Source organism: Sphaerodactylus townsendi, linkage group LG16 (genome assembly GCF_021028975.2).
Source record: "Sphaerodactylus townsendi isolate TG3544 linkage group LG16, MPM_Stown_v2.3, whole genome shotgun sequence".
Lineage (NCBI taxonomy): Eukaryota > Metazoa > Chordata > Lepidosauria > Squamata > Sphaerodactylidae > Sphaerodactylus > Sphaerodactylus townsendi.
The window spans coordinates 26,524,915-26,552,602 of NC_059440.1; the positions used below are offsets into that span (position 1 = coordinate 26,524,915).

The window sequence follows — 27,688 nt, forward strand, 5'->3', positions numbered from 1 at the left end:
TTTGTGTCATAGATTTTATTTCATGCTGAGACAGAAAGCAGCTCGTTGAAAAGGTTCCCTCCCCGAAATGTTTTATCCAAGACAAATTATTGATTTAAAAAAATTATTAGTGTTGCCTGAATTTCATTACTAGAAAACTTTAATCTGACATGTTCCCTATATGTCTTCCCCTCCCAGTTGAAAATGGCTGGCCACAGCTGAACAGCTGCTAGCCACAGTATGGAGAGGTCAAAAAAAGAGTGGTAAAGAGAAAAGAAAACTCCCAAGCTGCCAAAAATAGAGAAGATTCTCAGAACCGTGAAGAGATGGGCTGCCAGCTATCCAAAAGTGTACTAGCCCAAGCAGCAAAATTCATAATGGGAACCAGAGGTTCAGAAACCTATAAAACTTGAGTGGCAAAGTCCTGTCCACCATCCATAAAGATGTCTCTATCCTTTCCTTGCTCCTACGCCTGCTCTGAGTTTCAGCCAAAAAAAAAGTTTGTCCTGGCCCCACCCACAATTTGCCTGGCTCCGCCCCACTGCATCCAAGACTTCTTTGGCTCCACCTATTCTCATGATTTCTCCTTGCTCCTGGGTTGGAGGCGACATCCTTCAAACTGCAAGCTATCAATTGAGAAGGCAAAATGTCCAACTCTTGCATGGAATTAGGCTGCAACGTCTCGGCAGGTGGAAGTAACTGTTTGGATGATTATTCATTTTGCGCCCAACTTGGGAAGACAGGGATGTTTGGCTTTTCCTCAGAGGCCAAAGAGGAGAACGTCGACTAACCAACCAAATGTGCAGAAACCAATTCTTTTGTCACCTGCTTGGTTTTACCAGGAAGTCAATGTCAGTGACAGAGAGGAGGCAGAGAAAATTCAATGGTTTTTGTCTTCGTGAAAATCCCCTGCTGGCTTTGGAACGTGCAGCGGCAAGAGGTGGCCTCCAGGGAGGTCCACAGCAAGTCCTCCTTGGGATCTCCTCAGTTCTCTGGAACACATCTGGCTTCTGTTATGGGCCTTCACATGGTGTAAGCAACCCAATAGATGACGTTGACAGCTGCAAAGGCTGCTGGGAAAACCGCTCGGGCATAGATGTCAATGGTGTCAGCATCAATGGGTTTAAAGAGAGACTTCAGGCCGCTCTTCTTCTCTGATTTCTCCTCCTGTCCCTTCTTGGTCTCTCCCGTTTCTACTTCCACCGAACCGGGCTGGTTTGGGGGGACTCTATGGTGCCTGTTGGAAACAGCAAGTTCCTGGTTGACCCCAGCGATCGAAAGGGAGAACATAACAATGGCGTTCTTTACGTTGACCTGAAAAGGGAAACAGAAGAACTAATGAGGAGAGTCTGATTGGGATGCTTCAGTTCAACAAAGGTGCAAAGCTAGGGATCTTCCGACCATCCAATGATTTGATATCCGATTTACCTTTTACAGGATAGAGGTGATCAAGAACAGACTCCTTTTAAACAGCCTTTATAATTTGCTTGAGCTAATAGGTTTTTTTGTGTGTGTCATTTCAAACGCAAACAATTTGCTCGCAGCTACTAACAGATTTTTAATTTTTTACCTTTTTGTTCAAAGTCACTTTGGTCCCATTCGCAAAGTAGGGCTAAGTCATTTGGGTGTTTTGTGGGGCAGGAGAGTTAATTTATTTTGTTTTCAGGTTTTCTTTGCACTTCTCAATCGCTGTTGTGTGGTGTTGGAAATGTCTGACACACTTCCAAAAGTGCCACCCCGGCTTGCCTTTTCTTGCAACATGTTTTTTTCCTTTCTGGCTTTTTTGTATGGAATGGTCTAATTTTTGCGCTTTAGTGCTAGACCGATTCAGCAATTCAGTGCTATACTGCCAGCATGAATGCTAGCAATATAGCATAGAATTGTTATATTGGTCTAGCTCCATAACATAAAACTTGGAATATTTTAGAAAACCCACACAAAAAAGAACACAGCCTGAAAGTGGGCCCACCGTGTATCACCTGAAATCCTTAAATGATGCTGAACAGGTCCCGCCAGCTGCCCTACCTTACATTATGCTGACATCAGCCCTGACTTCTGTGAATCAATCCAACAGTTGGCTGGCACAGAAAGAGCAGCCCCGTACAAGATTTCAAAGACAAGGGAACCCCCCTACTGACCTCTCCGGCTTGCCGGCTGCTCCTCAGTTTGTCTTTCTGCTTTTTCATGTAGTCAGCATTGAAGTGGGCAAATGCATATTCGACCAACGCAGCAAAGACAAACACGTAGCAAATCCAGAAGTAGACATCTAGGGCCTTGATGGCCGATGCCCGTGGCAGAGAAGAGCGGGCACTCACCATCAACGTCGTCATGGTGAGGACGGTAGTTATTCCTGGAAGGAGCAAAGGAATTAAAACATTCCCTTTTGAATATCGCACTTAACGCCACCCTCACTGTACAAATTGCTCCTGTTCCAATTTTTAGCAGTGTTTTATCACCTTCTGTTCCCAATCTCATCTAATTTAATTAAGCCATACTTATTTGCATTATTTGGATAAGCTGATCACAGGGTTGTTGTAGGGATCAAATCGAAGAAAGGAGAACAACAGGAAGTTGCTTTGGGTACCCACCGGGGAGAAAGATGGGATATAAATAAAGTAAATAAAATTAATCAAATCACAGAATCATAGAATCATAGAGTTGGAAGAGACCCCAAGGGCCATCCAGTCCAACCCCCTGCAGTGCAGGAACTCATAATCAAATCATTCCTGACAGGTAGCCATCCAGCCTCTCTTTAAAAACCTCCAAAGAAGGAGACTCCACCACACTCCGAGGTAGTGCATTCAAGTACTGTCAAGTAGCCCTTCCTGTCAGGAAGTTTTTCCTGATGTTTAGGTGGAATCTCTTTTCCTTCACCTTGAGCCCATGACTCCTGGCCCTAGTCTCTGGAGCAGCAGAAAACAAGCTTGCTCCCTCACCAACACGACATCCCTTCAAATATCTAAACATGGCTATCATGTCACCTCTTAACCTTCTCTTCACCAAACTAAACATCCCCAGCTCCCTAAGTCTCTCCTCGTAGGGCATGGACCCCAGACCTTTTACCATTTTGGTTGCCCTTGTTCCAGCTTGTCAATATCCTTCCTGATATTGAAAATGGTTTTAGAGAACGCCCTTCCTTGTAGGGTGTGTCTTTTCTTCAACCACTTGACCGAAAGAACAGTCGATGCTGGTGACAGGAGTAAAAGTCACCTCTGTGGACTGTAACCACGGCTCTAGTCCTGCAAGAGTCCCAAGACAACGTAGGATCTCATTTTACCTAGTGAGACTCGGGCAGGCACAGCTGATTGGCTGATCCAAAAAGAAACCCACGACATGGCAACCAACAGGATGGAAGGCACATAGGATTGGATTATGTAAACACCCCGATTGCGGCGCAGGTGGAAGTGAAGGCTCAGACGGGGAAATTGCCCTGCTAAATGAAAGGGGGAGGGAGTAGAGAAAAAGAGTACAAATCAGAACCAATCGATCCGAACGAACAAATTAAGTGAATATACACAGATGCCTTTGAGCGCCTACGGGTCTACGTGGCTTGGAGTTGTCTACTCTGCCTGGCGGTGCTTTTTCAGGATCCCAGTCAGAGAGAAATGGTTCTGTGATGACCACACTTTTTTTCCTTTGTCAATAAATATGATTTGCACAAAATATTGTTTATTTCTTCCTTTCTTTCCAAGGTGTATATCGATGCCAACAGGAATTTAATTTCTAATCCCTTTTTAAATTTCTCCAAAAGTATTGCATCTGAGCTCTAAAGCGGTTTCGAATGTCTATGGCAGTGGTTCTCAACCTGGGGGTCGGGACCCCTTTGGGGGTTGAATGACCCTTTCACAGGGGTCGCCTAAGACTCTCTGCATCAGTGTTCTCCATCTGTAAAATGGATAAATGTTGGGGTTGGGGTTCACCACAACATGAGGAACTGTATTAAAGGGTTGTGGCATTAGGAAGGTTGAGAACCACTGGTCTATGGGGTCCTGAGGAAAAAACCCTCCTAAGTTACTGGTGCGGGATCCCAGATTAATCTGAACAAATTACAATTTTATTTAAATCTTTTCTTTAGCTTAATGGTTACAAGAAGTCATTTATCTTCTCTCTACCATGAGTAAAACAATTTGAGGCAATCATTTCTGGTTGAGGTGACTTTCACTTCACCTAAATCTATTCTCTTGCCCTCTTATTTTTCTATGATATTAGGATTTGACTCCATTTCTGGTCCCAATGTCTGTGTAAGCAGTTTTGTACTTTATATAACACTAGGACTCATTCCGCACATGCAGAATAATGCACTTTCAAACTGCTTTCAGTGCTCTTTGAAGCTGTGCGGAATAGCAAAATCCACTTGCAAACAGTTGTGAAAGTGGTTTGAAAACGCATTATTTTGCTTGTGCGGAAGGGGCCTAGGAAGAATTCTAGCCAGTGATATAGTCAGGAAACTAGAGAGCTGGCTAAAGTTCAGACATCTTTCAGATTCATTTATAAAACCATCCCTTCAGTGTTGGCTTGTTGTAGCACAGGTTGGGCCACTAGAGAGCTCTGATCAGCGTTTTACAGTCTCGTTACAAATGATGCTCTGAAAACAAAAGGCAGAAGGCTTTCCTGGCATTTTACACTACTGGAGCCAGCCACAGATATTGGCAAAACATTAGGAGCAAAAGCTACCAGACCATGGCCCCACAACCCAGAAAACCCACATCAGCCAGATGATTCCGCCTGGAAAAGCCTTCAACAATCCCATTGTTGACTACTTCCTTTACCGGATTTGAAGTTCATGACTTCCCTAGTGAAGCGGTAACTGGTGATTGTGAACTGAGCCAGCTGCAGCTTGTCCAGCCCATGGATCTGGTCCTGGTTTTCCGACCAGTGGTAGACGATATCCTCTGAGGAGTAGCCATCTGCAAAAGAAAATGAGTGAATACGGGGACTCGAGGAGAGAGAAGAGATCGAAAGAGGTGCCTCGGAAGGCCCAGGCCAGCCTGAACTGGTTGGATCTCAGAAGCTAAGCAGGGTCAGTCCTGGCTAGTACTTGGAGGAAAGATCACCACAGAATAGCAGGGTGACTATGCAGAGGAAGGCAATGGCAAACCACCCTGTTAGACCCTTTCTGCACATGCCAAATAGTGCACTTTCAATCCACTTTCAATGCACTTTGCTGCTATGCTGAATATCAAAATCCACTTGCAAACAGTTGTGAAAGTGAATTGAAAGCGCATTATTCAGCAAGTGCGGAAGGATGCAGGGCACAGAAAACCCACCTTGGCCCCTTCCGCACACGCAAAATAATGCATTTTCAAACCACTTTCACAACTGTTTGCAAGTGAATTTTGCTATTCTGCACCGCTTCAAAGAGCACTGAAAGCAGTTTGAAAGTGCATTATTCTGCATGTGAGGAATGAGCCCTTCTCAGAAGCAGAAATCCCAGAGCATCAACTTTTCTGCAATGGCTTTGCTACATACTTTACAACACATCTAGACATCCCTGAGGACTAGAAGCTGGCCTGGAAAGATAACAGGAAGCTTTATTTCACATTTGGCCTCATTTTGTGGATTTTCTGCACTAGAAGAAGAAGAGTTTGGATTGATACCCACTTTTTCTCTCCTAGGAGGAATCTCAAAGCAGCTTGCAAACTCCTTTCCCTTGCCCTCCCCACAACAACCACCTTGTGAGGTAGGTGAGGCAGTGACTGGCCCAGGGTCACCCAACGGGCTTCAAGTGTAGGAGTGGGGAAACACACCCGGTTCACCAGATAAAGGTCTTAACCACGATACCACCAACTGCAGGATACTCGTGTAAGCATTAAACTCATCTGTCTATTTCCTATATCAAAAAAGAAAAGATTTCCTTTGCCCTTTTTTTTAAAAAAAAAGATTACTGTATTACTGGAAAGGCTTTACGTCTAGTAATGTTTACTGCCTTGGAATCACAACCCTCAAATTAAATTAAGAACCCGGTCCTTTACCAAAAAAAAAAAAAAATCTTGCCGGCAGAGTAAATGATTATCTCATTGTTAGTTGCTGTGGCATTTGCTGATTGCGTAAGTTTTAAAAAAAAACAACCCGCAGCACATTGCTATATTTGACAGGATAAAAATGTATGGTGCTTAATTGCCTAGAAAAACAGCCAGGGCTAAAAATGAAACAAGAGGAGGAGGAGGACGAGGAGGAAGACGAGGAGGCGGCCGCAGCAAAACCTCTTGCCAGCATGCAAAGCTGACCGGCGCTTTCCGAGCCCAGCACAGAGACCTGATTTGAGAAGCCTTTGGAGAGCTAAGCTGAGAAAAATGAGGGGCGCCAGATGTTTTTATGCCAGTGTGTGCCTGCCTGTGTTAGAAGGGGAAAGGAGACGTGTGCCAAAAACGCATGAAGCTGCCTTCGGGGTTGCCAGGGTCAGGCTGGAAAATTCCTGGAGATTTTGGGGGCGGAGCTTGGAGAGGATTGGGTTTGGGAAGGACCTCAGCAGGGGACAGTGCCAGAGAGTCCACCATCCGCAGCAGCCAGTTAAAAACATTTTAAATAGTTAAAAACAGGATACAATATTTAACCCTTGCCCCGCCCCCAAATAGATGCCTGTTGTTCTAAGGTCAAAATTATAAGGTGATTAGAGCTCTCTGGAACAAGACTAGCAGTCCAGAATCCTGATTCATTCCCAAGAGCCAGCATAGTGTAGTACCATGGTGGCAAACCTTTGGCACTCCAGATGTTATGGACTACAATTCCCATCAACCCCTGCCAACATGGCCAATTGGCCGTGCTGGCAGGGGCTGAAGGGAATTGTAGTCCATAACATCTGGAGTGCCAAAGGTTCGCCACCACTGGTAAGAGCTGTGGACTCTAATTGGGAGAAAACTCGGTTCGATTCCCCACTCCTCCCCACATAAGTGGCAGACTCTAATCTGGTGAACCAGGTTTGTTTCTCCTGTCCTCCCATGAAGCCTGCTGGGAGACCTTAGGTTGGGTCATAGTTCTCTCTGAACTCTCTCAGCCCCACCTACCTCACAAGGTATCTGTTGTGGGGACAGGAAGGGAAGGTGATTCTAAACCACTTTGAGATTCTTTGAAGGTAGAAGATAGCAGGGTATAAATCCACACTCCTCTTCTTCACTTTGTAGTTAACCATCTGCCCTGGAGGGCCCATTAGACTGAGGATTTTGATAGTTTGACCAAATTGCTACGAGCATCCTGGGCCAGTAGGAGCCCTCAGTTCGAGAGGACCGAGATGCCGCTGTTTGGACAGTTCTCTAATATCTCTAACAAACCCATCCAGTGGTTGGCCAGATGTGACACTCTGCAAGCCCTGGCAGGATGTTTCCTTGTTCATTCTCCACAGATATGCACCTCCAGGACTTGACCACCACAGCTGAAGGCCACCTCTCATTTATAAACTTCTCTGGGTTCAACTCACAGCTCTCCAAATCCAGCATGCACTCTTGTTCGTCCATGGGATATTTGGTAAGGTCCATGTCACAGGCCACAGTCGATGTAACCCTACCCACAAAGAGGACACAAAAAATCCCCTGTGAATTGCAATCCTGCCTAGACATTTCACATATAGTTAAGGAACTACACAGTGAACGGTTTGCTTCGAAGTCTGGGTTTTGATCTTTAAAACCCCAGTATGTTCTGCGATCAGAATCTCTCATGGACCACCTGTTCTCGTAGAAACTGTCCCACTGACTGAGATTGACAGGGTCTTGTCAGTGGCAGCCCCCTAGCTATTCAATATTGTCCGCGTACACATGCCAACATTACGAGCCAGGTCAGAACTCCTGGAAATACTTTTCCGCGTGAACGTTCATTGAGAAAGCTCATAAATGTATGGGTTCATTCAGAGTTGAGCCAACCAGGGAAGATAATCTGCAACGTTATGGTCGTCGGCTATTGTGGGAAGTACTGCGGTGTGAAGCAGGGGCGTACCACCCAGGGGGACATATGAGGTCAAATGTCCCCGGGTTGCAGCCATTAAGTTATGGGGGGTGTGGAAAATCTCCTGCACACCCCTCCTCATTCCCCCCAGGTCCATACACTGACTTCAAGACCTGGTCAAAGAAACGTTGTTTGGTCGTGGTGGGGGAGGGCAGCCTCCCATATGGGGGGCGGGGCACGCAGAAAACTCAGATTTTTGCACCATGCTACATTTTCCCTAGATTCACCTCTGGTGTGACATTTTCATTTTACCTGATGCTGTATAAAATGACCCCGTCAGGCTGCAACCGAATGAGCTTGTTCTCCACAGTGACGTCGTGAAACCAGGCGGACTTGGCATTGACAATGAATGTATCGGGGAGCCACAGCTTGTCTACAAAGCGGCTGTCCAAGCCCAGGGTTTCGTTCGTGTGGTTGTATGACAGGCGGTCATCTCGCCAGCTTTGATGCAAGAAGACAGTCATCGTGTATTCCTGAGGACGGGAATCACCAGGGCAGGTTTAGAACTTAACTTCGAAAGAGAGGGTGAATCCAGAGAACCGCACCAAGCCATTTTTGAAAACTTCCTGCCCGGGAGCGACAGGGCAGAATTCTTTCAGATCTCATGTGAGACATCAATGACGGAGTGCCTCAAAACCAGCATGTGGCTGAGCAGAGCAGGAGTGTCAGAAAGGCCCCTTCCGCACGGGCAGAATAATGCACTTTCAATCCACTTTCACAATTGTTTGCAAGTGGATTTTGCTATCCCGCACTGTAAAATCCAGCTGCAAAGTGCTTTGAACGTGGATTGAAAGTGCATTATTCTGCATGTGTGGAAGGGACTTGTGTCTTGTTCACTGCCGTACCCGGTTACCTCTTGATAGTCCACTTTCCCGCAGCAAAATGTTTGCCCTGGCGTTGCGAACGGTTTTGTTCCATGCGCAACTTACCATGTTGACTTCGGAGATGTGGTCGATGCTGGCCACCTCGATAGCCAGAGCAACGTTAACGGGTGGACCTGGGAAAGAGACGGAAGACCATTCAAGGGGAAGCTTGCCAGAAGTGGCGGCAACGCTCGCATCTCTGCAAGTTGGCGCAAACATTAAGGCAGTCATCCAATTAAAGCACTGCTATGAATCTATCAATGCAATTTGCACACATCCAATCTATGAACATTTTCATAGGAGTAAAACAAGAAGGGCATTACTGTTTCTAAGGTAGACATGGGTATCGCAACAGACATCATCTTTTAGGAAGAGGCATTTCTTACATAAGGGAAACTAGGAATTGAGGGGGAGAGGATTACACCTGCCCTTCTCCCTGAACTCCAGTTTTCTGTTCAGTTGAAATGTTTGACATTGAGGAGCATCCAGTCTTGTCTTGAAGTGGTACCAAACAGACATAGGTCATGTTGGTGAGGGAGCAAGCTTGTTTTCTGCTGCTCCAGAGACTAGGACCAGGAGTAGTGGGTTCAGGTGAAGGAAAAGAGATTCCACCTAAAGGGTTGTTCGACAGTGGAATGCACTACCTCAGAGTGTGGTGGAGTCTCCTTCTTTGGAGGTTTTTAAAGAGAGGCTGGATGGCCATCTGACAGGAGTGCTTTGATTGTGTGTTCCTGCATGGCAGGGGGTTGGACTTGATGGTCCTTGGGGTCTCTTCCAACTCTATGATTCTATTATTCTAACCACACTCACTAGTAACCCCCCCCCCCCCCCGATCACTGTACCATGCCTGGCAGATGCAGCACATTCGTACCTCCAATCCCAGGCCTGAAGTTCCGTGCATACCCTTTCATCAAGTCATCCAAGTTGGGCAACCAAGATATTTCTATGTTTGAGCCGATATAATCTCCAATGTCATTCATGGCACTGTATTTTTTTTAAAGAAAGAGGTGTTGTTAAAAGGGAGATAAACGTTTCAGAAAACAGCTTCGCATATATCCAACCAAGCTTTTACCTCTCTTGTTGAACACAGGTTTATTTAAGAATTACCGATAACCGCATGAACTTTGCTGGAATTAACTGCAAGCAACCTTAGAAAAATATATTTCAGACATGTGGCACCTCCAATGCAAACTACGAAACATTATATTTATCTTTCTGAATGGACAGAGCCAACGATTCCTACACTGTTGGGGATCGTTTCATCCAAGGACACTTAGAGCTTTTGTGGCCCACTAAAGATATGCATCAAAAACTTCCTGATTTATGGTTCATCTAAACTCCAAGTCATTTACCCTTGAAGGAGTTCTTTGATGCAGACTGTAACCTTGGCTCACCTTAGCCACTGAGCTGGGCTCATAATACTGCTCAGGCACATGGTCAGGGTGACTGCCTATAAAAGGGGTGCCCCCCCACTAAAGTGGTAAAAACGAATTGATTTATCCTTCTCATTGTGCCAAAATGTAATTGAAAACCCATCCACCTGGAACTACATCCACATGATTAAGTCAACGCCTTTTCCTCAAAAGATCGGATCTGGGGGGTGACTCCATTATTAAGAGTGTATCAAATAACTGAAGAATGGCTCCAGACAATTCAACACAGGTTTGCAGACAGACGAACAACTCTTCTTTATAGTAATGATCTGGGCACTTATAGAAAAGTTTGGGATCCACTGCTACAGTATCTGTATCTTCTTTCTTCTAATCTACCAATTCAATAATTACTATGCTATGTTTTTCTGTTATGGATAATGAATCACACTCACTCCATCTAAAAATGTACAACCAGAAATTCTTGTAACAAAAGAGAAGACTCCTTTATCACTGTTTCACTTCTTTATATAATACCCTGTTTCCCTGAATATAAGACATCCCCTGAATGCTGAAGTGCAAAATATAAGGCATCCCCCAAAAGTAAGACGTAGCAAAGTTTTTGTTTGGGAGCATGCCCAGCAAACAGAACACAGAAAAATAAGACATCGCCTGAAAATAAGACATAGCGCATCTTTGGGAGCAAAAATTAATACAAGACACTGTCTTATTTTCGGGGAAACATGGTATCAGACTATGTTTTTGTATTTTTTTTTAACTTTTCAATAATTTTTTTAAAGAGTGTATCAAATGAACCCAGCTTCTAGGGTGACAGCTGCATGTTTGAAAGTCAACCTGCTTCAAAGAGTGGATTGCAAGCTGCAAAGAACTACCATCCAGGAACATAAGAAGAGCCCTACTGAATCATATTAGTAGTCCATCTAGTCCAGAATCCTGTTTCATACAGTGGCCAATCAGTTCCTCTGAAGGACCAACAACAGGCCTAAAAGGTCAAGGCCTTCTCCTGATGTTGTTTCCCACACTGGTACTCAAAGGTTTGCTTGCCTCTGAACATAGGCCCCTTCCGTACATGCAGAATAATGCACTTTCAATCCACTTTCGATGCAGCTGGATTTTACTATGCGGAATAGCAAAATCCACTTGCAAACAATAGTGAAAGTGGATTGAAAGTGCAGTATTCTGCATGTGCGGAAGGGGCCACAGAGGTTCTCTTTAGTCACCATGGCTATTAGCCACTGATAGACTTCTCCACTGTGAATCTAATTCCCTTTTAAAGCTGACTATGCCTGCAGCCATCACTACATTCTCTGGCAGCCAAATCCACATTTTAATTGCATGCTGCGTAAAGAAGTAAGTCCTTTTGTCTATTCTGAGTCTACTGCCCACTAGCTTCACCGAATGCCCTCGAGTTCTAAAGCTGATGTGCTTCCAAGAATAAGGTGGTGGATGGCCTCGAACTTTCCGCTTGCTGCCCTGAAAATGGATCACAAAACCTGCATTTTGGGGCCATTGTTCAAGCCTGGGCAAGCTTAACTGTTGGACCAGAAGGCCCTGGGTCGGTGCCAAAGCCCCAAGAAACACCCAACCTAGCCAGTGGCTGGTGCCAGGCCATGGTAACCAAGGAAGAACACAAATAGCATTCAGTGACACAGAAGTTCAATGACCACAGTAGGTTTTGTTTTGACAGCACACTGTTTACAGTTGTCGAAGACTTTCACGGCCGGAATCACTGAGGTGTTGTGCGGTTTCCAGGCTGTATGGCCATGTTCTAGTAGCAGGAGAAAATACTACAAGAACACGGCCATACAACCCAGAAACCACACAACACCCCATTGTTTACAGTTGTTAATGAGGTAGTTCATGCTTTCTACAGATATGGTACCCAAAGATGGCCAATATAAATACTATTACAAGCGCAATAAACATTTAAAGACAGACAATTTGTGCAATAAAAAACATAAGGCAGCAGTAAGCAAATTACTCAAGACGTTATCCCTAAAAGCCTCAAAACAGCCACCAAATCTACCACGCAGTCGATAAATAGTTTCTTTGAAACTATTTAAAATAGATTGTTTTCAAGGAACGTTAGCAAAAAAAACCAAAAAACCCCACACACACTTAAAAAAAAAAGGACGGGAAATCTTTCAGAAGCAAGCCAAATGAAAAAGGTAACTGAGTTATCTTATGCAGAATTACTTCAGCCAAAACCCATTGGTTTCAAACAGGCTGACAGTGGATTCTGTGTAAGCCTTCTACTCAAAATGGCTGGGAGAAGGACAATTGGTCAACAGGTACATCTCTATATGATCCTGTTGGCAGAGTAAAGAGCAGAATGTAGCTTTGTGCCACTTTAAAATAAAAGCTGTTGTTTCGGTCAAGACCATCCTTTTAACCTCAGAAATCATAAACAAAAGAACCTTTACTTACACTGAGAAAGAGACTATGTACATATAACAAAGTAACACTTATAGACTGATCCATTCACAGTGCATTGTTTGGTTACAATTTGGTTACCATAACAAGTACTGTTTACAATATTTTACTTGACACCTGGGCAAAGCATGACACTCGGCCTCAAAGCTGGCAATGATCTAAATGCCAGGGCGAGGGGAGACATGCACAAAACATGTTCGTGGAGGCGCCTGCAACTCTCGCACAGCAGCTCCCACCAGGCTCAGAAATGAGCACAGAGCTTGAAAAGAAATACTACTGGTAGGAGAGGAGAAATCTTGTTAAATATTGATGAAAGGCTGTAGTCTAATATACCACAAACATTGCCTGCCTTAGGACTTACATAACTTTCCGAGATAATTTTTTTTTCCTTCCCAAAGTGACATTGACCCAAAAACGAGGCATAAGTCCAAGGCGGTGTTTGCATTTAACACATAAATCCAGCTCCCGCGTTCCTTTCCAAAACTAAGCGGCGGAGAGTGCGTCATTTGCCCTGGAAGGTACAAGACCAGGGGCTGTCGTGAGCTCGAGCACATGTGCTTGATTCAAAATGCACACGGTGACTTGGGATCGTGCTTTGTGGATGTTCGTTTCCAGTAGTCATTATCATTAATCGAGTAATCAGCATCATTAGCCAATGCTAGCAGAACCGTCAAAGATAGAACATCTTGGGAGAAGCTGAGGCACTCCCGTTATCCAACAGCTAAACCACATTAGTTCATGTAATTTAGAAGAAGGAGGAGGAGGAGGAGGAGGAGGAGGAGGAGCAGGAGCAGGAGGAGGAGGAGGAGAAAAAGAATAGGAAGAGGAAGAAGAGGAAGAAGAGTTGGATTTATATCCCCCCTTTCTCTCCTGTAGGAGACTCAAAGGGACTTACAAGATCCTTTCCCTTCTCCCCTCACAACAAACACCCTGTGAGATAGGTGGGACTGAGAGAGCTCCGAAGAACTGTGACTAGCCCAAGGTCACCCAGCTGGCGTGTGCTGGAGTGCACAGGCTAATCTGAATTCCTCAGATAAGCCTCCACAGCTCAGGAGGCAGAGTAGGGAATCAAACCCGGTTCCTCCAGATTAGAGTACACCTGTTCTCAACCACTAAGCCACTGCTGGATGTTGTTGTGAGGACGGGGCAGAACCTCTGTTGTGAGGACGGGGCAGAATCCATGCAGAGCTGGACTTCTTTGCTTCACCATGCAGCATCACCAACAACCTTCCACCTGGAAGTTTGATCCAGAAAGTTGGCCGATTTGTAGGAATGGCATATAGGACTGCAGCGGGAGGAACAATAGGCAGAAATCGCCATCCTCTCTACAGAAAATAGATTTTTTTTCCATTGGAGGAACTACATGGAAGTTTTTCCATTGGAGGAACTACATGGCTGAGCACAACTCTTAAACAAGCAGTGCGGCATACTGGTTAGTGAGTCAAACTAGGATCTGGAAGAGCCCAGTTCAGATTCCGCACTCTGCCGTGGAAGGTTGCTGGCTGACCCCAGACCAGTCGCACATTCTCGGCCTAACATCTCTTACAGGGCTGTTTTGAAAATAAAGTGGAGGAGAGGAGAAGAATAGAAGCCATTTTGGTTTCCCCACCAGGGAGAAAAATGGGGTATGATTGACATAAGGAAATAAACAATCCACTAATGATGTGTAGGCAGCAATGAATACAAAAGTCAATATTAAACTGTTGGAAGCAACTGTAAATGCAATCCATGGCACGTGTTGATCTAAAACCCATTCAATAAATGGTCTATACATTTCTGCAAATTTAATTGGCTGTCTTCGGATATCCCTGGAAGCCTTTTTTTTCTTTTTTGTAAGAGTGACTTAATGTGCTTTAACAACACCCAAATGCAAAATGCTTCCTGTCCAAAAAAAAAGAAAGCTTGGAATCAATTACAGAAATTAAAATGAATCGTGAAACAAACATTAAAAAAGAATTCTTTTTAATTGACTAAAACCACAAACAAACAGCAGTCTAAAACAGTTCCTAAGTATCAAGTTGAGTCCCCAGAGATCAGCAGTTCTTTCAGAGTCTTGAGGCACCTCTGGAATTCTGACAAGCTATTGGGGGGGGGGGGTCAAGGACAACATGGCTGCCACAAGATGGCTGCTTCAAGAGGCGGAGCAAGTTACAAAATGGCTGCCCTGGCTGAACTCCAGTCACACAGTGAAGATCTTTTGTGCTGTGGTGGCAGCTGTTTGCAAAGCAACATTTTTTAAACATCTGCACAGCCAAAAAAAAGTATCCAATAGTCAACCAAAAGCCTTGCCGGCCAAAAGCTCTACTTGGTCACACCAACTTCTTTGGCGGGCACCACAAAAGTTGTCAACGGGCACCATGATGCCCATCATGGGCACGACACTGCAGACCCCTGCTATACCTCACGAATGCCGAGTAAGTGGAGGGTGGGGGGAGACCGAGAGAGAAAAACTCTATAAATAGAATATTACATAAGAGAAATCATCAACTGTTCCCCGTCTGGCTTCTCTACAAGTAACTTTGGCCTTTGTTTATTGTGAGGTACAGGCGAAACAATAAATACTCTCCCCGACACACACATCATTAAAGGCTCTTGATTTTAACAAGCAAATCCGTTCCTCTTACATAGCCTTTCTAAACCCAAAGCAATGAGCAGAACTGCTGAATCGGCTAAAGCGGGTTTACTTCTTTACCAACCGGATTATAAAATGTAAATCCCGTTGTCGGGTTTTCTTGTCTGCTGGCCCGGATTCTAAGTCTTTCCCATCCACCTGTTTTCAGGTAGGAGGCGTCTGCATTATCGCCCCTTGACAGAGCAACTTAATCCCATGCTTCGCTTTCCTTATCAAGAAGGGATACGATTTTCAGTGCATAGCCAGTTCCGTAACACCGCACCCAAGAGGTCTGTTTCCTGGCACAGGAGATGGACAGGCTCTTTGCAGTTTGCAAGCAGGGATGAGAAACTTTTCCCCGCTCCATTCTTCTATTGCGCTGAAATTCTGCCCTGTCTTCTAACCTCTTCCCTGGAATTCCAGTTTAGAAATTCGTCAGGCTAACCGCTAGCATTAATTCCAGAATTGGAATGCATACAATTTGCATTTGGTCCCTGCAAACCTTTTCCTTGTGCAACACTGAGAATACCACAAAGAAAATAATTTTGAGATAAACGTGTGCATAATCACATGCTTATGGGTGCAGCAGGAATGGAAGGAAAAGATGTGAATTAAGTGAAAGGAATGACCGTTGTATCGAACCATCCCATCCACAGTTCACACTATAAAATGTAGCTGTAGAACATAAAGCAATTGAGGAGTCCTAATGTAGCAATTGACTTTAGAAATGAGCAGAAGAAGAAGAAGAAGAAGAAGAAGAAGAAGAAGAAGAAGAAGAAGAAGAAGAAGAAGAAGAAGAAGAAGAAGAAGAAGAAGAAGAAGAAGAAGAGAGGGGAGGAGGGAGGGAGGAGGGAGGGAGGAGGAGGGGCAGCGGCAGCGGCAGCAGCAGCTGCTGGCTGGATTTATATCCCCCCTTTCTCTCCTGTAAGGAAACTCAAAGGGGCTTACAAGCTCCTTTCCCTCCCCCTCCCCCCACAACAAACACCCTGTCCAAAGGATGAAAGGTAGGGGCTGAGAGAGCTCAAAAGGAGCACTGCCCAGGCGACTAGCCCAAGGTCACCCAGTTGCCATGTGTTGGAGAGCACAAGCTAATCTAGTTCACCAGATAAATCTCCACAGCTCAAGTGGCAGAGCGGGGAATCACACCCGGTTCTCCAGATTAGAGTGCACCTGCTCTTAACCACTACACCACGCTGGCTCTGTAAGTCCCACAGGGCCCAGGTCTTGTTGGACAGAGCATTCCACCAGGCTGGGACCAGGGCCAGAAAGGCCCTCGCTCTAGTTGAGAACAGCCAGACACTTTTCACACCAGCAAACAAATCCCAAGCACCAGGTTCTGACCCCACACCTAAGGCCCTACAAGTTAAGGCCCTACAAGTGTGGGAGTGGCGTTTCCGAAGGCAAGCTGGGGTCACAGAATAGATTCTATTCTGTTCTGGCCTCCAGGATAATCCCGACCAATATACACCCCCTTTCCATCTGCCGCCCTTCATTTTAACCGAAGCTCATCGTAAATATGTTCTATATTTTGAAATGTAATTGGAAAAGCATTAAGCTTAATTCACAGCAACCTTATGAACATCAAAGTCTTTGCTTTGCTTTATTCTGCAAGGGTTTTTAAACAGCAGTGTAAGGCCTGCCTCTTGTATCTACTCGCACCTTTAATAAACCTTCCCTCACCCCATGTGTCTCAAAAAATGGGGGGGTGACAATTATATCCCCCCCCAAAAGAACTTTAAAACCTTACAAATTCCTAGAATAACAAAATGTAAGAGATTAGTTTTCTATTCTTTGATTGAAGAACGCTAGTTTGCTGGAGGCAGTTAAGGAGAACGCCAAGCATGACACGGCCCAAAACAAAGGATAAGTGAATTTGTCACACTGTAAGACAAGATAGCTCTTATTTCTCGTAAATGTGGCTCTTGGGAGAACTTTAGAGCTTTCGATGACAGAAGTTCAGTGGTTTGAGATGCCTTGGCTCCTTTGTATTCACAGACACCAACACCGCCAAGACAAAAACAGACATTCTTGTGTACTTTGACAAAAGGAGGAAGAAACAAAATGCCTTCCACTGCCCACTGGACTTCCATTGACTCTATACTTCTCTGTGTGTATAGAATCATAGAATCATAGAGTTGGAAGAGACCCTGAGGGCCATCCAGTCCAACCCCCTGCAATGCAGGAACACACAATCAAAGCACTCCTGACAGATGGCCGTTCACCCTCTCTTTAAAAACCTCCAAAGAAGGAGACTCCACCGCACTCCGAAGGGAGTGCATTCCAATGTAGTACAGTGTAAAGTGCTGTCAAGTTGCAGGAACTGATGGTGACCCCAGCAAGGGGCTTTCAAGGCAGGGGAGAATTAGGGGCATTATAGGCCCCCGGGGCAAAGCAGCGCACTGGGGCCCCACCTGCACAACCGCTCACAGGAATAAAAAAATGTAAATGGTCAATAAAATTAAACATAAAATTAAAAATTTAGGAGTGGAGCCTGGTGAAGGCAGGGTTTGGGGAGGGAGAGTGACCTCTGCAGTATATAATGCCACCGGTCCCTTCCACACAGGCAGAAAAATGCACTCTCACAATTGTTTGCAAGTGGATTTTGCTAATCCACACAGCTGCAAAATGTGTTGAAAGTGGATTGAAAGTGCATTATTCTGCACATGCGGAAGGGGCCACAGAGTTCATTCTCTGTCATCTGGAGATGACTTGTAACTCTAGGAAATTGGCAGGCCCTATCTGGAGATTGGCACAGCTAGATATAGGGACCAACAGGAAAAAGGAAACCGCTGTTGAGAAGCAGAGAATTGTAAGCTACAAAAAAAACAACCCTACCTTCTAGAAACATTCCTAACGAAACGTTCCGGGTTTGATTCCCAGCTCTGCCACTTGAGTTGTGGAGGCTTATCTGAGGCATTCAGATTAGCCTATACACTCCCACACATGCCAGCTGGGTGACCTTGGGCTAGTCACAGCTTTTCGGAGCTCTCTCAGGCTCATTCCGCACATGCAGAATAAAGCACTTTCAAACTGCTTTCAGGGCTCTTTGAAGCTGTGCGGAATAGCAAAATCCACTTGCAAACAGTTGTGAAAGTGGTTTGAAAACGCATTATTTTGCGTGTGCGGAAGGGGCCTCAGTCCCACCCACCTCACAGGGTGTTTGTTGTGAGGGGGGAAGGGCAAGGAGATTGTAGGCCCCTTTGAGTCTCCTACAGGAGAGAAAGGGGGGATATAAATCCAAACTCTTCTTCTTCTTCTACATCCATCCTCTGTTCCTACGTTTCTCTCAAATGCTTGAGCAACTTAAACTCCCCTTCCCTTCTATGCCAATAAAGGCTTGCATCATAAAAAAAAAAACTCCCCTTCCCTCAGACTCTTGAGGACTAACAGCTTGCCGTAAACACATCCAGGAGAACTGGAACCCTGCCACATGGCAGAACATGCAAAAGTCCCACAAAGGGCTCCACCTAGCAGCATGCACCTCGTTTAATTCCATATCTGTAAGACTTGCGAAGCTACCCTTTTTATAAGTCCTTACAAAGCTCAGTTGGGTATCTGAGTTTTAAGATAGCACTTGAGAAAAGCCTGGGCTCTTTTAATGGCACGTAATTTGAACACGGCTGTTGCTTTTTTTAATCGCCGTACTATGTTTTAGTGCTGCCTTTTGGCTGCATTACATTATAGCCTACGCTATTTTCACATCGGCAAGCAGCCTTCGGTGCTATATTTTAGCAGGAAAGCGAGGGAGAATTTCTAGAGTTTTAGGATGGGGTTTCAGAGACCCACGCATCTCCTTACCCCTTTTCTGTAATGGGTAGAATCATACAAACTAATAAGGATGATTCGAAATAGAACACTTATGCAAATACGTCCCATTAGCATAATCTGCATGGGCACCAACAGTTAGATCTTCTTGGCACTCATTTGCATGCTTCCCCTTAAGAGACCACATCTTAGCTGGATCATCACCTCTGGGTTGAAACAGACACATCAATGCCCAAAGATAGGTTCCAAGTACAGACAGACCTATACGGCACATCTCCTGAAATTTCTCTTTGTTGTTACAAGCCATTTCTCCGTGTTATAAGCCATTTCTTTATGCAACACCAAAAATAATATTTCAGAACGGTACATAAAATTCAGCACCAGGAAGAAGAAGAAGAAGAAGAAGAAGAGTTTGGATTTATATCCCCCCTTTCTCTCCTGTAGGAGACTCAAAGGGGCTTACAATCTCCTTGCCCTTCCCCCCTCACAACAAACACCCTGTGAGGTAGGTGGGGCTAAGAGAGCTCCGAGAAGCTGTGACTAGCCCAAGGTCACCCAGCTGGCGTGTGTGGGAGTGTACAGGCTAATCTGAATTCCCCAGATAAGCCTCCACAACTCAAGTGGCAGAGCTGGGAATCAAACCCGGTTCCTCCAGATCAGAGTGCACCTGCTCTTAGCCACTGCTCTTAGCCACTACGCCACTGCTGCTCCCAGGAGACAAAAAAATATTGTGGGCGGGGCAAGGCGGATTGTACTATCTTGCATGATTTAATCTGCCTTGAGCCTCAGGTGAGAAAGATGCGCTATAAATAACATAAATAAATAATAAATAAACATAGCGGCTCAGGTGGCAGACTATGATCTAGAAGACCTACATTCAAATCCCGCCTCTTACATGGAAGTCCACTGGATGGCCTCAAACTAGCCATTCTGCCAACCTAACCTACGTCACTGGATTGTTGTTGTGAACTCAAATGCAGAATGGTGTTGTATGCCGCTTTGGGTCCCGACTGGGGAGTAAAGCAGACTATGTACAAATGTGTGAATAAATGAAATCCCAATGCCCATGTGTTCTTTCAGATGGACCCCTGATAAAGACCTGGTTGTGCGCAAAACATTGGGAAATGTCTAGGTTAAGAAATACATTTCCCTACTGCACCAGTTGGATGGCCACCTGTTAGGGAAATTAGCTCCGGATCAACAGTCTGCATTCTGTTTTGGCTCCCGTCAATCCCTAACACATTCCTTGAGCCAGAAAAATAAACTGGATGCAGAACTGAGGAAATTGGTCACCATATTACAATTGAGGGTGTCAAACATAAGTCCTGGGAGCTTTTCCAGTTTTTCCCAGTTCCTCAAAAGCAGTCCTGGATAAGATATTGCACCCCCCTGAGGACTAGGAAGCTGGTGTTTCAACTAAGACCATGAATCGAATAAACAGTGGCTGCTACAGAATAAACCTTGCCCTCCATCCCACGCCTTATAAACCAAGCAGCGCAAATGTCGAGTGTCACTGGAAGAGAGAGTGGAGTGTGAAAATTTTGCAGTTTGCCACCACGTGCAGCCAAGCATTGGGGTGGGGGGAAGCAGGAAGATTGGAGGGTGACCAAAACTGCAACGTGAGGTTTGTGTGCATGTCTGTGTGTGTGTGTGCGCGTGCGTGCGTGCGTGCGCATGTGCGTACCGTCAAGTCACAGCTGATTTATGATGACCCTGTAGGGTTTTTTCACTAGAGAAGGGTATGTGTATGACAGGTTAGCTCAGGCTTTGGGAATAATGAAGAAGAAGAAGAAGAAGAAGAAGAAGAAGAAGAAGAAGAAGAAGAAGAAGAGGAGGAGGAGGAGGAGGAGGAGGAGGAGGAGGAGGAGGAGGAGGAGGAGGAGTTTGGATTTAAACCCCCTTTCTCCCCTGTAAGGAGACTCAAGGTGGCTTACAAGTTCCTTCCCTTTCCTCTCCCCACAACAGACACCTTATGAGGTAGGTGGGGCTGAGAGAGTTCCGAAGAACTGTGACTAGCCCAAGGTCACCCAGCAGGAATGCAGGAGCGCAGAAACACATCTTAACCACTGCACTACAAAGGCAAGAGGTATTGCACAAGGGCCTGAAAGGAAAGGGGTATTTAATGTTGGATGTAGCAACATCTAGTGTGCATGGGAACTGAGAAGAAGACCTACCATGGGGGAGGCAAGTGACCGGCTAGAGAGGGCTGTAAGGTTACTGACCCATCCGTCCTTTTGTGCCACCTCTTGTTTGTCTTTAGACTGATGCTTTCATGTCCAATATCCTGCTTCTTCTCGGAAGTTAGAGCAGATACTCTTCCTAGCTAGCAAGACAGCAGTGTGTTATCTTCCCCTCTTTCTTATCCTAAATGTCGTTCCAAATAAACATTTACCTTTTACCCTTTTAATCAGTGTGTTAGCTGCTTCTCTGCGTGGCAAAACCCAACATTTAAAGAGGCTTAGGGGTTTTGTCAGAACCAAGAGATTCTTCAAGCAAGGGAGAATGCACGTGTTGCGTTAGATCTCCGCAATGAAGCACAGCGGTCATTCTGCATGCCACTTTCCTTTGGGGAAGTGTTGCGACTTGCCCTCATGCATGTCATTTTCCGTTATGCGTTCCTACACAGCTCCCTCAGCCAAAATTGCTGAGGCCACTTCCAGAAGATGAAAATACAAATAGTCGACAAGCCACATTAAAATACTATTTAAAAACAATCAGACTACAGCTGTGTTAAAATCAGATTACCAGAAGAACCATTAAAATACTAAGAAGTCATTGGCGGTAGCATGGTAACTATCCCACTTGCTCAGTAAGCACCAAGAGGGACTCAGCACCAAAATTAAAAGGGGCATCCCAACTGCTGGATCAGGCCAAAGTTCCATATAGTCCACCGTTTCTCCTGGAAGACCAACAAACAAGACATGGGAGCCAAACCTTCCCCATACTGTTTACGCTACACAGCAACTTATAGTCAATGGTATACTGCCTTTGAAAATGGAGGCTCTATTTAGCCATCCCAGCCCCTAATGTACTTCTCCTTCATTAATTTGCTCAGTCCCCTTTTAAAACCACCTTAACTATACTCTGTTTCACAGAAAGATGATAATTCGATTAATTGAGGTGCAGCAGTTGAGAAAATTGTATGCTTCTGCATTAGAATATAGTTCTGGATGAATTTGAGAATTATCATTCATTCCTACTCACAGCTTTTGTCAAAACCATTATTTTGGCCATTGTTGAACATGGTATTTGAAAACAAGTTGGGTTTGTATTTTTACTTTCAAACATTCAAACAGATCAGAGAGCAGGGCTAGATAGGCACTAGGACCTGGGCGGACAATCGTTCTGTAGTGGAGCAATATGCAATCTATTATCATCTTTATAGGGAACAGAGTATAGCTTACATCCTATGGTAAACATAGGTAGACAGTACCTACATAGGTACACAGTACCTACACAGTAAAACCATTGCATCAGTCTTCCATCTATAAATGTTTGACTGATTAGAAAAGTTTTAACTTGGCACCAAAAAACTGCAAAGAGGGTATTCCAAAAAGAAGGTGCCATAACAAAAAAGGCCCTGTTCTTAGATGATGTTACCCGTGCCACTTTTGAAGGGTTTTGAAGGACCCACAGGCCTATCTCCTTTACTATCACTCATGAAATTACAGCTTGTTTCACCATCCTCTTTACCCTTAACGGCAACCCTGTGAGGTAGATTAGTGAGGAACAGGCCCGAGGTCACCTCGCGAGGTTCACAGCCAAGTGGGAAGTCGGATCTCGATCGCTGTTTGCCCACTCTGTCTCGTATAAGAGCGGAAGAGCCTTCAGGTTGGGCCAGTCTCCTTTCAAAGCTTCATGGAGTACATCTTTAGAAGAGAAGCAGAACTAGCATTCCTCCCTCTGCGTTCCTCCCAGGCCTCACCAGCGTGTTATTGCAGGATCGTAGCCAAGTAACTAGGCAATTAATCCAGTAATGAAATGAAGTTACGCAACAAATGGTGCGTTGTACACATCCAGGCAAACCTCAGAGAAGAGAAGACGGCTTTGACATCCGAGTTGAAAACGACATCCGAGCTGAAAATGGCACTCCTCCGGCAACGGCCTTATTCCCTCCCAAAATAATCTCAGCTGCTACCGGAGTTACTCCAGTTAGTTGTCACAGCTCCACCATTTTGGGTCTGTGCAAGTACCCCTAACACCCCCATCACCTCCCCAAACCCTGCCCCCCAGGTTCTACCATCCCCAAATGCCCCGGAATTTCCCAACATAGAGCTGGTCAGTCCGAAGTACAGGAATTCTTCCTTCTCTTGCACTGAAGTCTTCAACCAAATTAAAAAACCTGGCACCCACTTCAACACCCAAGAACAGCACCCATGCTCATTTTAGCAAGACAAGTAGAAAGATACAGCAGTACAGAGCTAAACCTCCTCCTCCTCCTCATCCATTAGTTTTGATTTACCATCCCTCCCCTTTTGAGCTTGGGACAGCAAACAACAGCTATAAAACAATGCAGACATTTAAAACATTTAGTCATCTTATCAATATATTACAAGCTACCAACTAATTCCAGCCAGCACAATTTACAAGGGGCCTAGATGGTAAGCCAAGGTGATTTTTAAAAAAATTGATCGTGAACTATACAGATATATGATTCTAGCTGTGAAATCCACACACAAGCAGTCTGTTTGACAGCAGTCCCGGCAAGAAACACGAGGACGAGACAGAAGAAAAAGATTTTGTGTACTGGCGAGCTGACATATTTACCGTTCCTTTTGAGAACAGGGGGATATTATAGAGAAGAAACGCAGATTAAATATAAGGCAGTGCCGTATTTGAAACAGCTGGCTTTGTATACGTGGGTGCAAAACAAGAGAGAATTCGCACCACAAAAGACTCAGAAGTTTCTTTAATTTGGGAGGAGATTTTGTCCCCGAGTCGGCTTTCGCAAACTTTAATCAGGCTGTTCCTGTTCTAATATTTCCACCAGGAGCCAATAGAACATTTAGCAGGCATTAATGAAAGCACAGTAGTTCCACTCTTGTATCAGGAATTAAAATCACCACCCCCAGCGTCCTAATAATACAGCTGTGGGTTGGAAAGAACGAAGTGCTCAACTCCCCCGCTTAATTTTCCCATCTTCCCCAGTCCCCCATCCATCTGCATGTGCTCTTAATAGATGGGGACCTCTAATGTTACCTTCCTGGGGAAGGGCTCCGCTTTTTGGTTAATTTACTACGATGCTCGTGTTCACATCTGTATGCGAAAGCCTTCACCTGGTCCGTGGGCGGCTCGGTTTTGCTCTCTTTTTTTCGTGATAGGGTAACCAATTTACTCATAAACTCAGTCATAAAAATCACAGGTATGGCTTTGGGCTGACAAGTTGAAAGGTTTGTATTTTGAGCAGATTGCATTTCTGATCATCTCCAGTCCGTACCTTGGAATATTTTTTGGAAAGGAGACCCATATGTTAATTCCTAAAAGATACACACACACACACACACCACTTGTGTCATTAAACACACACAAGCTAAACAGCATTGGAATTTAATTCTCAGTCTGCTAGTGTCTTGAAATGCCACAAACAATAGGAAAATTAATAATAGAATTCTCTCCCCCCCCCACCCCACCCAAACCACCCTTCATATCTTTTCCCGTCTGTTGCAAGCTCTAGGAGGCTGGAAATTACTGGCCCTGAAGGGGGAACAAATATAATAAAAATATAATAAAATAAACTTAGAACATCCCCCCCCAGTTTCCATTCCATAATCAGACCACACTGCCTCCAGATTTCCATCCAATGACAGCATGTAAGAAAGACACAACACAGTTGCCTAGTTAACAGCTTCTCCAGAAACAGCCAACAACTGGAAACAGAAATTTTCTTGCTATATACAAGAGTTGGGAAAAAAAGCGGTCTGTTTTCAGCCTGCCCCCCCCCCCCGATCTCTATAAATCAGTCCTGAATTTGAATTGCATCTCTGAACACCCTACGAGGCCACAGGCGAGTCACACGTGGCCTCTCCCTCCCCTTCTGCAATATGGGGCTGATAATGCTAATCAACTTTAAAGGGCTAATGAGAGGACTCTCTAAAGTGGCATAAAGGTTTATTATTGCTGCCCTTACAGTGCAGGTAGGAGAGTAATAAGTTGTGGGGTAGCAGTTAAGAGCAGGTGGATTCTAATCTGGAGAACTGTGTTTGGTTCCCCATTCCTCCACCTGAGTGGTGGAGGCTTATCTGGTGAACCAGACATGTTTCCACACTCCGACGTTCCTCCTGGGTGACCTTGAGCTAGTCATAGTTCTTCAGAGCTCTCTCAGCCCTCACAAGGTGTCTGTTGTGGGGAGAGGAAGGGAAAGGAGCTTATAAGCCATCTTGAGTCTCCTTACAGGAGAGAAAGGCGGGGTATAAATCCAAACTCTTCTTCTACAACAGTATCACAGCTCTGCTCACAACCTGAACCATCTTGATGGAAGTTGGGTACAAATGGGTCTGCTCAGGGTTGCTTCAGCCTTCTGTCCTTCTGAGGCCAGTAAAACGAGTACCCAGTTTGCTGGGGGTAAAGTGTAGATGGCTAGGGAAGGTAATGGCAAACCACCCTGCAAGCATAGTCTGCCTAGTAAACATCTATGACATGACGGCTTCCCATGGATTAATAATGACCCGGTCCTTGCACAGGGGAACTGCCTTTACCTTTACATTCAGGTAAAGTTTAGAAGGTTTCTGCTAACAGATTTAACAGTTTGATGTTTTAAACTTTCTATGATTTATATGGATTTCAACCTGTTATCTAGCCTTGGGTCTTTGTTGCCTGGGAGAAGGGTGGGCTTACAGACATTTAAAATGAATAAAATCCAGCACATCAAACGTACAGATTACGGAAACTGCCTTTATCTTTTCACAAAGGTACCAGTAGTAATGGCCAAACCTGACTTGGGTATCCTGGTCTAGCCTGACCTTGCCTGACCTCAGAAGCTAAGCAGGGTCAGCCCTGGTTAGTACTTGGATGGGGGACCCCACATAGCAACATAGTTCAGGGTTGCTAGGTAGAGGCAGGCAATGGCAAAACCACCTCGGGACACCTCTTCCCTTGGACCACAAGGGGCCCGTAAGTGGCCTGGGGCCAAAAAAAAGAGAACCCCAGTGGCTTAAAGAGACTCATATTTTGCTAGAGGGCAACCCAACTAGTGGGGCAAACAGTCTAGAAAACAAAGCTCTGAAACAATCCTGTCCAGGTTTACTCAGAAGCAAGCCCTACTGAGCCCCCTGGGGCTTTACTTCCAGGAAAGCAGTGCAGGACTGCTGGGCGGGGGTGGGGTCCCTCTTTGTAAATGACCTATGAAGGGGGTGCCTGTCTGTCAGCGGGATTCAGGACCACGGATAGCGCATGTTCTCTTAAAGAGGCAAGGGGACCTGGGCGCCGCCTGGGAGAAAACCCCTCCGAACGATCCCTAATCCCTCCAAGATCCCAAATCCTTGGAGGAATTTTCTCCCAGGCGGCGCCCAGGTCCCCAAACTCTCGGGAGGGGGGACCCTACTTTTGCGTAGGATCGGGTTGCGCGTTTGCCAATAGCGGCGGGGTTCAAAGTCACCTCGCGGCCCCTTTCCTGTCGTCCCGCACACACGTGAGAGAATTTGGGCGCGGGGTGAAACGAGGCGCTCTGCACACGTTCAGAAGCTAGCTCCAGAAGGGCGGGAAGCGACCTCGGCTTGCAAGCGAATCCCAAGCTTTGTGACAGCCGGGCAAAAAGAAGGGCAGGGGCGGCGAAGAAGGGCAGGTGGAGCAGGTGGGGTGGGGGGTGTCCTATGAAAACTCTCTCGCCCGCCACCGACGGCAAAGTGCCCGTTGCTTAGTACAGAAGTGAAGGCTGCGAAGCTCGGGGTGGGGGGGGGGGGCGACGACTTTCCGCCTCCTTAGTTGGAAGCGGAGGGGGGCAGGAGGGGGTTCAGGTGGGGAGGGGCCGACCCGCCCGCCCCCTTCCCCAACGCAGCGCCCGGGACCCTCGGGCGGGGCGCGCGCCCTTACCTGGCGCAGGTGCGCTGCAGGAAGCAGAGCAGCAGCAACGAAGGCAGCAGCAGCAGCCGCCAGGTGTGAACTTCCATCGCTCGGCGGCCGCCGGTCCCGGGCGCGGGACTCACATCGCAGGGGCGGCCCGGGGCGACTTGCAGAATCGCCGTTCAGACGCGGCCCAGGGCCCCGATCCGGCGGGAGCGGCGGCTCCTGGGCTGGCGGGGGGCGGGGGGCGGCATGACTCTGCCACCGGGAGGCAACTTGAGCGGCCGGGCCCCCCTCCAGGAAGCTACGGAGCTGGAGTCAGGCCGGGGTGGGTGCAGGGGTGGGGGAACAAGAGAGGGGACCCCCCCCCAGCCGCCCCCTCCGGCGGTTCCTTGGCGGAGAGGCGTCTTCTGGCTCCCCCCTCGGCCGGCAGAAATATCTTCGGGGCGGGGGAGCTACATTAGCCGCTGCCAGCCGAGCGGGAAAGACCCTCAGAAATTCCAGCTCTGGTGCGAACCGAAAGGGGGAGGCGGAGCCGCGCGTTTACACACCTTGCCCTCGCGTCGCAGACGATTCGGATTAACCGATGCGAAAGAGTCAGGCGAAGAAGTGCGCGGGGGGGGGGGTACGGGGGAGGAGGAGGAGGAGGGTCCTTGGCAGGGGGTGGGGACAAAAGAAGCACCCCCCCCCCCCGCCACCAGCCAGTGGCTTGT

The 27,688-nt window shown here is 46.2% G+C and overlaps 1 protein-coding gene across 2 annotated transcripts; it reads right to left on the reverse strand.

Annotated features, from left to right (window-relative positions):
- On the reverse strand, window positions 1–27,587 carry GABRD (gamma-aminobutyric acid type A receptor subunit delta). 2 transcript variants are annotated; one of them, XM_048519346.1, is made up of 9 exons: window positions 27,006–27,587; window positions 9,649–9,761; window positions 8,844–8,911; window positions 8,167–8,387; window positions 7,394–7,476; window positions 4,749–4,886; window positions 3,257–3,409; window positions 2,118–2,329; window positions 1–1,293 (listed from the first exon to the last, which is right to left on the reverse strand). In XM_048519346.1, exons 1-9 carry the CDS (start codon window positions 27,080–27,082, stop codon window positions 1,003–1,005), a joined length of 1,356 nt encoding a protein of 451 aa, XP_048375303.1. In that variant the 5' UTR covers window positions 27,083–27,587; the 3' UTR covers window positions 1–1,002. The 2 variants fall into 2 exon arrangements, with proteins under 2 accessions (XP_048375303.1, XP_048375302.1); XM_048519345.1 differs by having other exon boundaries at window positions 3,257–3,412.
- Window positions 27,588–27,688: the final 101 nt, after the last annotated feature.